Below are 10411 nucleotides of genomic sequence, written 5' to 3'. Positions count from 1 at the left end.
GCTGAAATCAAAGTTCAGTCTGTTCACCATCACACACACTCTGCACTGTGAAGCAGATCTGAGACTCAAACACAACAACATTCATCTGATTTCATCTCTGGTTATCAACATTTGAACTGCTTGACTAAAACACTTCATGATATGTCACATCTGAAAAACAAATGTTTCTATAAACAATCATCATATAGTCTAATGTTTCTAAATGCTTTTAATAAAATCTATATGTTTCATCATTTGTTCATTTGATCATATCATGATTTCATTCATCATTGTCTCTCTTTACTGAGATTGATACACCCCTCCTCTCAAAAAAAAGTCAAAGTGAGAATAATCACTACTTTTAGCGTGTATAGAGCAGCATATCTCCACCAGACTCCATGTAAATAATCACTACTTTTAGTGTGTATAGAGCAGCATATCTCCACCAGACTCCATGTAAATAATCACTACTTTTAGCGTGTATAGAGCAGCATATCTCCACCAGACTCCATGTAAATAATCACTACTTTTAGCATGTATAGAGCAGCATATCTCCACCAGACTCCATGTAAATAATCACTACTTTTAGCGTGTATAGAGCAGCATATCTCCACATTTATTTCAGCTTGAATGTGTGATACACCCTTAAGGGATAACATAATAACCAGCGTAGCGTTTAGTACGAATTTCACATTTTATTTGTAAGCAATATTAACGTAGCGGGGGAACAAAGAAAGCGGAACCAATGTGCGGGTATCGGTACACCCCGGGGCCCAGGTGACGGACACTTTCCTCCTCTTTGGAGACGAGGATGGCGGTTTGGTTCCTCTCTCCCTGATGCCGTAATTCTGCTTTCCAGGTCGGTACTCGGTAACTATGACAACAGCCGGTTTCCTTCTGCCGTGTGTGTGGGGGACTGAAGCTGTGGGGGGGTAGTTATGGAGGTTATGATGGGGAAAGGCGAGCTAAAGAGCCGCGTTTGGAACCGCGGGAAACGGGCTTGGTAAACAATAGAGCTCGCGGTAGCTAATGGCGGTTTCCCACTGCGTGGTATCTACTCTACTCGCCTTTTTGGTTTTCCATTAAGAGAAGAAGTCCCGGGACCTGCTACCAGGTACTTTATGTAGTACTAGATAAAGGACCTGCTACCAGGTACTTTATGTAGTACTAGATAAAGGACCTGCTACCAGGTACTTTATGTAGTACTAGATAAAGGACCTGCTACCAGGTACTTTATGTAGTACTAGATAAAGGACCTGCTACCAGGTACTTTATGTAGTACTACCTCAGTCGAGGTTCCCAGCGAGCTGAGGCGACACCAGAAGGTGACGTAGGAACCTGCAGACCGCTGATTGGTCGGATCACCGCGTTGTAGCAACAAGAACTTTAAAAAAAAAAAAAAATCTAGCCAGACACCGAGAGATTATCTCCTCTCTGCACTATTCTCACTGTTCAAACTGTTCAGTATTAAGGGCTGTTAGGGGCTGTTAGGGGCTACTAAGGGCTGTTAGGGGCTGTTAGGGGCTACTAGGGGCTGTTAGGGGCTGTAGGGGCTACTAGGGGCTACTAGGGGCTGTTAGGGCTGTTAGGGCTATTTGCATGTTGTTACAATGTGGCACACTGTTCCTTTAAAAAAACAAGACAACATATCAAAGAAAAGTTTTTATTTAGCTTTTCAAGTAGCGCATCAAACCCTCCTGTACATCCTGGTCTTCTTCCTCTGCACCCTGTAACGGCGTCTCACCCCCCCAAGGACGCAAAATGCGTAGAGTAGAGTTGAGACAAGTCGAGCTGTTACCAGCAGTGGAAAAACTAGCTAACAGGTGTGTATCGGGGTGGTACCATAGACAGGTAAAGACATGGACCAACAGGTCCCGTTGTTTCCATGGAGACCAGGGAAGTCTGTTAGAAGCTCTTTCCCGGTGATGCTGAGCGTTACTGCGCAGACTCCAACTGAGCTCGATGACGTAGATGTGACGTAGCAACCTGTCTGAAAGCTGTAAGTCTTCTGGTAGATGTGCAAGAGAAATCTCAATCATTCCCAATCAGCAGGAGCGGAGAGGTAGGAATATGTTAGGAGATAACATGGGCCAGGCAATTACTGCTAACTAACATGCTAGTTAACATTAACATAGACACAGGCTAATTACTGCTAACTAACATGCTAGTTAACATTAACACAGGCACAGACTAATAACTGCTAACTAACATGCTAGTAAACATAACATAGACACAGGTAATTGCGCTAACTAACATGCTAGTTGACATTAACAAGACACAGGCTAATCCTGCTAACTAACATGCTCGTTAACATTAACATAGGCACAGGGTAATTACTGCTAACTACATGCTAGTTAACATTAATATAGACACAGGCTAATTACTGCTAACTACCATGCTAGTTAACATTAATATAGACACAGGCTAATTACTGCTAACTAACATGCTAGTTAACATTAACATAGGACACAGGCTAATTACTGCTAACTAACATGCTAGTTAACATTAACATAGACACAGGCTAATTGCCGCTAACTAACATGCTAGTTGACATTAACATAGACACAGGCTAATTCCTGCTAACTAACATGCTAGTTAACATTAACATAGGCACAGGGTAATTACTGCTAACTAACATGCTAGTTAACATTAATATAGACACAGGCTAATTACTGCTAACTACCATGCTAGTTAACATTAATATAGACACAGGCTAATTACTGCTAACTAACATGCTAGTTAACATTAACATAGACACAGGCTAATTACTGCTAACTAACATGCTAGTTAACATTAACATAGACACAGGCTAATTACTGCTAACTAACATGCTAGTTAACATTAACATAGACACAGGCTAATTACTGCTAACTAACACGCTAGTTAACATTAACATAGATACAGGCTAATTACTGCTAACTAACATGCTAGTTAACATTAACATAGACACAGGCTAATTACTGCTAACTAACATGCTAGTTAACATTAACATAGACACAGGCTAATTACTGCTAACTAACATGCTAGTTAACATTAACGTAGACACAGGCTAATTACTGCTAGCTAACATGCTAGTTAGCATAGGGTTGTGTGTGTGGTTCTGGGTGCTGGTGCTTCCGTTCCCTGGTAATGAGTTATTTTGTGGTTTTTAACGTATCCTGACAGGATTGTTAATGTTAAAATGTTGTTTAACTCTTAAAGGGGAGTTCCTCCTAAAAGTTGTCCAGAGTATTAGTAAAGGAATGTATTATAAGTTGAACTATTGTCCCCAGGTGTATGATGGTCATGTTTTGACTCTGAAGTCGTTTGAATATTTATTTCCAGCCAAAGAGGGTTTATGATTTCCATGATGACATTAGTATAACGGAGGAGTTTGGAGGTAGAAAGAAGAGATAGATATTATTATTGAAAGTAAAGAGTAAAGAAAATGGTGTTGGGGTTCTTAAATTGAAGTGAAACATGTTTCCACGAGGGGAACGTTGTTGTTGACGACTGTTTTCTGCTTTTGTGTTTGGGAGAATTTGTAATAAACAGAGATTTGGAGACGAGGACGGCGGTTCGTTCTCTCACTCACTGACTCCGTGATTCTGCTTTCCAGGGTTTCTCCTCTGAGAGTTAAGTAGTGAACCAATCAAGAACCATCATTGGTTACCACGGTTACTCAATTTGACCCACCCCCCCCCCCCTTGGGGCAGACGTCAAGCTGGCGACCGGAGTAGGAAAGAAGGAGGAAGAGGAGGAGCTTGCAGCAGGAGTGAAGGAGGAAGAGGAGGAGGAGCCTGCAGCAGTGAAGAAGGAGGAAGAGGAGGAGGAGCCTGCAGCAGAGAAGGAGGAAGAGGAGGAGGAGCCTGCAGCAGTGAAGGAGGAAGAGGAGGAGGAGCCTGCAGCAGTGAAGGAGGAAGAGGAGGAGGAGGAGCCTGTAGCAGTGAAGGAGGAGGAGGAGGAGCCTGCAGCAGTGAAGGAGGAAGAGGAGGAGGAGCAGCCTGCAGCAGTGAAGGAGGAAGAGGAGGAGGAGGAGCCTGTAGCAGTGAAGGAGGAGGAGGAGGAGGAGCCTGCAGTAGTGAAGGAGGAAGAGGAGGAGGAGCCTGCAGCAGTGAAGGAGGAAGAGGAGGAGTATGTGGTGGAGAAGGTTTTGGACCGCAGAGTGGTGAAGGGAAGAGTAGAGTTTCTGCTGAAATGGAAGGGGTTCTAGAGTAAGGAGGAGTCTAGAATATTAATAACTGGTGATTTTGGTCCATAAAACACACACACACACACACACACAGACCCGCAAATTACCTATCACCATGGCAACAGATAAAAGGAATAATCCAAACTAGCAGCTAGAGTGAGATGTATTTCCTAAAAAACAAAGTGTGAGGAGATGTTCTTCTGTCTGCACTCACTTTCCAGTGAGGAGAACACATGGGAGCCGCAAGACCACCTGGACCTGGACCTGATCACCGAGTATGCAGAGACACCAGGAGGAGGAGGAGGAGGAGAGGAGGAGGAGGAGGAGGAGGAGGAGGAGGGCAAGAGGAAAGGTGTCAGGGAGGCCTCGGGAGACTCAGAGGAGCGAGGGAGCAAGAGGAAGAAGGAGGAGGTGAGTGAAGGAAAGAGGTTACTCCTAGCACTATTAGGGGTTGTAAACTTCTCACAGAGAGACGGCTGATCATTATGAACGTCGTGTGTTTGACATGTCTGTATCGTCACTGCGCTGCATTTTTATGAACTATGATATTTTGGCCATGGGTCTCATCTCTGGCCCAGGTCCTGGTCCAGGTTCAGGTCCAGCAGGCTCCGTCTCCCACGCTGTTACTCTACCAACTGAAGTTAGTTGCATTCAATAACTTCTTCTGTGGTCTTTACCGTGGCGACCGCGATAGCAGAGTTACCACAGAAACACTGCTACAAATACAGGTTTGCCCTCATACTTAACAATATACAGCTGTGTTAATAAAAAATTAAAACTGTAGACAAATATCAGAAGAGTGGACCGGGTCGCTCTGGGGCCGGGCGTGGAGTAAGTTGAGAGAGTAAGAGGAGAGAATATATATATATATATATATATATATAAACAATATATATAATAATAATATTTACATATATATTATAGAATATATATATATATATATGTAAATATTATTATTTCATTATATATATTATTATTTCAGATCGTCATTTTCCACAATGTGGGTAAAGTGACCTGAATCAGCCTCGGGGGGTTTTCAAGTATCAGGGTTAATAGAAACCATCCATGTATATAGTGTGTGTGGGTGGTGTGTGTGTGGTGTGTGTGGTGTGTGTGTGTGTTGTGTGTGTGTGTGTGTGGTGTGTGTGTGTGTGTGTGTGTGTGTGTGGCGTGTGTGTGTGTGTGTGTGTGCGGCCGGCCTATACCCACGGATGTTCACTTCCGGTGTTGTCTCTCGTTCTGCCAGAAATCTTCTTGTCGAATGTCTGTTCAAGATGTTCGTTCCTCCCCCCGTGTCGGCGCTCTAACCTACAACCTCTGTCTCTGTGTTAGTGTTCAAACTCCGGCCACGTCCTCTGTCTCTGTTGGCGTCTTCTCTAACCTCCGTCAACGTCCTCTGTCTCTGGGTTAGTGTGTTCTAACCTCAGTCCCGTCCTCTGTCTCTGTGTCGGCGCTATAACCTCAACACTCGTGCTCTGTGTTAGTGGTCTAACCTCCGTCCCGTCCTCTGTCTCTGTGTCGGCGCTCTAACCTCCAACCTCTGTCTCTGTGTTAGTGTTCTAACCTCCGTCCCCGTCCTCTGTCTCTGTGTTGGCGCTCTAACCTCCGTCCACGTCCTCTGTCTCTGTGTTAGTGTTCTAACCTCCGTCCCGTCCTCTGTCTCTGTGTTGGCGCTCTAACCTCCGTCCACGTCCTCTGTCTCTGTGTTGGCGCTCTAACCTCCGTCCCCGTCCTCTGTCTCTGTGTTAGTGTTCTAACCTCCGTCCCCGTCCTCTGTCTCTGTTTTGGCGCTCTAACCTCCGTCCACGTCCTCTGTCTCTGTGTTAGTGTTCTAACCTCCGTCCCGTCCTCTGTCTCTGTGTTGGCGCTCTAACCTCCGTCCACGTCCTCTGTCTCTGTGTTGGCGCTCTAACCTCCGTCCCCGTCCTCTGTCTCTGTGTTAGTGTTCTAACCTCCGTCCCCGTCCTCTGTCTCTGTGTTGGCGCTCTAACCTCCGTCCCCGTCCTCTGTCTCTGTGTTGGTGCTCTAACCTCCGTCCACGTCCTCTGTCTCTGTGATGGCGCTCTAACCTCCGTCCCCGTCCTTTGTCTCTGTGTCGACGCTCTAACCTAAGTAACATGTCTGCAACTGGCACATATTTTCCTTCATTTTGTCATAAATTATTGTATGAAGAGTGAAAATGAGTGAGAGCAAGTCCGGGGTTTAAAAAGTTGTTCACTAACCCTCCCTCTGTCTTTCACCTTGTTTGTCTGTTTCTATAGAAACAGAGAAGAGGAGAGGGACCAAAGTGTCACCACTGTCAACACTGTGACAAATCCTTCACAAGATCTGGAACTTTAAAGATTCATCAGAGAGTTCACACTGGAGAGAAGCCGTACAGCTGTGATCTATGTGGTAAAACCTTTTCTAGGAGGGATTGCCTAGTAATCCACCAACGTGTTCACACCAGAGAGAAACCGTACCGGTGTGAACTATGTGGCAAAACCTTTACTTATAATAATAGCTTGAAATATCACCAGAGCATTCACACTGGAGAGAATCTACATAGCTGTGATCTATGTGGTAAAACCTTTTCTAGGAGGGGTAGCCTAGTAGTCCACCGACGTGTTCACACTGGAGAGAAACCGTACTGGTGTGATCAATGTGGGAAAACCTTTACAAATAAGAGTGGCTTTAAATGTCACCAGCGCATTCACACTGGAGAGAAGCCGTACAGCTGTGATCTATGTGGTAAAGCCTTTATTCATAGTATTAACTTAAAAACACACCAGCTCGTTCACACTGGAGAGAAGCCGTACAGCTGTGATCAATGTGGGGCAGCTTTCACAGTACAGGGTAACCTGAAATTACATCAACGCATTCACACTGGAGAGAGGCCGTACACCTGTGATCTATGTGGCATAACCTTTATTAGGAGGGAGAGCCTAGTAATCCACCGACGTGTTCACACCGGAGAGAGACCGTACCGGTGTGATCAATGTGGCAAAACCTTTACTAATAATAGTGGCTTTAAATCTCACCAGCGCATTCACACCAGAGAGAGGTCGTACAGCTGTAATCTATGTGGTAAAACCTTTACTGATAGTATTGACTTTAAAAGACACCAGCTCGTTCACACTGGAGGGAAGACGCACAGGTGTGAACACTGTGGGAAAATGTTTTCTAAGAGTAGTGACCTTAAAACACATCAACGCAGCCACACTGGAGAGAAGCCTTACTCGTGTGAACACTGTGGGAAAAGGTTTTCTGAGACTAGTAGCCTTAAAAAACATCAACGCATTCACACTGGAGAGAAGCCTTACTCGTGTGAACAATGTGGGAAAACGTTTTCTGAGAGTAATAACCTTAAAAAACATCAACGCATCCACACTGGAGAGAAGCCGTACAGCTGTGATATATGTGGTAGAGCATTTTCTCTAAACGGTAGCCTTAAATCTCACCAGCGCATTCACACTCGAGAGAAGCCAAAATAACAAGTACGGTAGCTTTAAATAAGCAAAACTACAAAGAGACATATGAAAGTGCAGCGTCAAGGAAAAACAAACAATAACTATCTATATATCTATATAGATTGATATGTGTGTTTATGTTAATTTAATCTATATCCTGAATTATAAATTAGGACTGAACGATTATGGCCAAGATGATAATCAGGGTTATTTGTTGATTTTAACCAACAGTATAGTCACACAGGCTATTTATAACTGCATTCCTCTAATGTTGAAGTTGTAAGTTGTACATGCATACAGCTGCAAAACATGGAAATTAAAATTAACTGGAAAAAAAGCTTAGGATATGTATACATGTTTTGTTAAATCTATCTCTGTGAAACTTTTTTACTTTTTTTTAACAATAACAGATTAAAATAGCTGGGGGGGGGCTATGGACGTACTAAAAGAGAGACGACTGACTCATTATGAATGGGTCCAGCAGCTCCGTCTCACGCTGTTACTCTACCAACTGAAGTCAGTTGCATTCAATAACATTTAGAGTGGACACACAGCGTGTAAATTATAATTTCCCCATAGGGGATCAATAAATAGATTAAAATTAATTAAATTAACTTCTTTGTTTGTTGCCATGGCGACTGCGATAGCAGAGTTACCACGGAAACACTGGTACAAATTCAGGTTTGTGTCTCATGCTTAACCCTTGTGTTGACCACAGGTCAAAATTTCCCCTCTTTGAAAAAAAAAGTCTTTATCAGAAGTTTCTTTCAAACTAATTTTTAGAAAAATTGTCCCACACAACAAGTAAAATAAATGATCAGCCCACTGCTTTTTCTTATGAAAGACCATTGGAAAAAAAAAAGTGACAAAAATGTGTAAAAAAAAAAGCTTCAAAAAGGTAGGGGGGGATCCAAACACAGGCACTTCTTTACAGAAGAAATGGGTCATGTAACGCAAAATTAAACCATATCGATTTGCTTAGTTTGTGGAGAGGCAGCGGATGCAAGGACATTAGGAGCACCGGTGCAACCTGGGAAAATGTTAGCCGCACCCTAGAGCCCTGTGAGCTAACAGACACCAACTAGCACCCTGGAGCCCTGTGAGCTAACAGACACCAACTAGCACCCTAGAGCCCTGTGAGCTAACAGACACAACTAGCACCCTAGAGCCCTGTGAGCTAACAGACAGGTCACTGCTGTTTGTCTGACAAACAGCACAGACGGACAGATTATACATTCGTTAATATGTCACAAAAATTAGATTTTATTTCCATAATTTACACTTTCAAATAACTGTGACGTTCTGCGAAAGTTTGGCCCCCCTGCAGAGTTAATACCCTTACCCCCCCCCCCTCCCTCCTGGAAACACTTCTTGTAGCCAGCCAAGAGTCTTTAATTCTTGTTGGAGGTATCTTGCCCATTCTTCCTTTCTAAAGTCTCCAGTTCTTTGAGATTTCTGCTCCTTTAAGGTCTATCCATAGAGTTACATTATGTTGAGGTCAGGAGATTGTGAAGGCCATGGCAAAACCTTCAGTTTACCCTTCGATGTAATCCACCGTGGAGTGAGGTGTGTTTAGGATCATTATCCATTGTAGAAGCCGTCCTCTCTTAACTCCAGCTTTTTCACAGATGGCATCAAGTTAGCGTCCAAAATCTGCTGAAATGTTATTGAATCCATTTTCCTTCTACTGGTGAATGTTCCCTGTGCCATGAGAACAGCTGATTGGATTCAGGGGGGGGGAGGTTGTGAGCTTTTGACTAATTCTGTGATTTTTAACCCATGTATAATCATTTGTTTTATTAATTTGATCTGTCTTCTTCTTCAAATAAACTGAACTGAGTTGAAACTTGACAATTAGTTCTTCTACAGATTTATCTTTTATGACACTTGATGTCATCATACTCAGTTTATCACAAACATTCAACATCAACACATCTGGAGATACGTGGTTTTCATTGGACAAGAAGGGAAAAACCTGAAAAGTAACTAGAAACTCCCCTTCAGAAGATGGCGCAGTGTTGTGTTGATGTTGTGCGTCCATTGTTGGTTAAAACCTCGGCGCTCTGTATCGACCTCTCTTTCTTTCCATGAGCTGAGTTTTTGAGGGATAACAGCTGATTCCCGTCCATGTAATGTCTCCCATTCAGGTCTCAGCTCGCCCCCACAGGGGTCAGACCGTCTCTTAATACATCCATGGGTCCGACCCTCCCACACCTTACACACTTCTACTTCTTTTTAATTGCGCCTTCCAACCAGAGAAGAAGAAGCTGCATACGTTGGCACCAAAAAGAAAGCCCAGGTCTGGTGTAGTGGTTATAGACGGTGGGATTTTATTTATTTATTTATTTTTCTTCCTTTCAGTTTTCATTAGTAAACTTCTTTTGACTCAGTAACGATAGGATTTGAATGTAGCAAAATACAATCCTTCACCTTAAAATCAAGTACATTTAAAAACTACTTGAAAAAAATATTAAAAGACACAACAAAAACTGCTCAATACAGTAACATAAGTAATGTATTTCCTTATTTTCCACCTCTGCCAATACCTCAGTCCAGTGTGTATTAAATGAACCAAACTGAGTGAACAATGTGAATTCCCCCTCAACAGATATCCGTATAAAGGGATTGTCTTTCTTCTACATCTGTGTTACTTCTTGACATTAATAGAATAATTCTACAACGTATGAATTTCTGGTGTTGATGTGCATTGATCCGATGAGCCGTGACGTCTTCATACTTCAGAGTCAGAGAGACGTCAGAAACAGTCCACCTGGTCCCAGGAATCTTAGTTTGCCTAAATCTGCATTTATTT

General features: G+C 43.2%; 1 protein-coding gene across 1 annotated transcript; it reads left to right on the top strand.

Moving 5' to 3' along the window:
* The first annotated feature begins 4155 nt into the window (after positions 1 to 4155).
* On the top strand, positions 4156 to 8952 carry LOC116685669 (zinc finger protein 239). The gene is made up of 4 exons (XM_032510601.1): positions 4156 to 4172; positions 4492 to 4561; positions 6412 to 6621; positions 6958 to 8952. The coding sequence occupies exons 1-4, from the start codon at positions 4156 to 4158 to the stop codon at positions 7621 to 7623; spliced, it is 963 nt and encodes a 320-aa protein (XP_032366492.1). The 3' UTR covers positions 7624 to 8952.
* The last annotated feature ends 1459 nt before the right edge of the window (positions 8953 to 10411 follow it).

Source organism: Etheostoma spectabile, unplaced genomic scaffold, assembly GCF_008692095.1.
Source record: "Etheostoma spectabile isolate EspeVRDwgs_2016 unplaced genomic scaffold, UIUC_Espe_1.0 scaffold00570149, whole genome shotgun sequence".
NCBI lineage: Eukaryota > Metazoa > Chordata > Actinopteri > Perciformes > Percidae > Etheostoma > Etheostoma spectabile.
This window is presented reverse-complemented; position numbering and strand designations above follow the sequence as displayed.

Coding starts and splice junctions, on each gene's coding strand:
- LOC116685669 (XM_032510601.1), top strand. Junction 4,562..6,411: donor GCAAGAGGAAGAAGGAGGAG/GTGAGTGAAGGA, acceptor CTGTTTCTATAG/AAACAGAGAAGAGGAGAGGG. Junction 6,622..6,957: donor AGAAACCGTACCGGTGTGAA/CTATGTGGCAAA, acceptor TACAGCTGTGAT/CAATGTGGGGCAGCTTTCAC.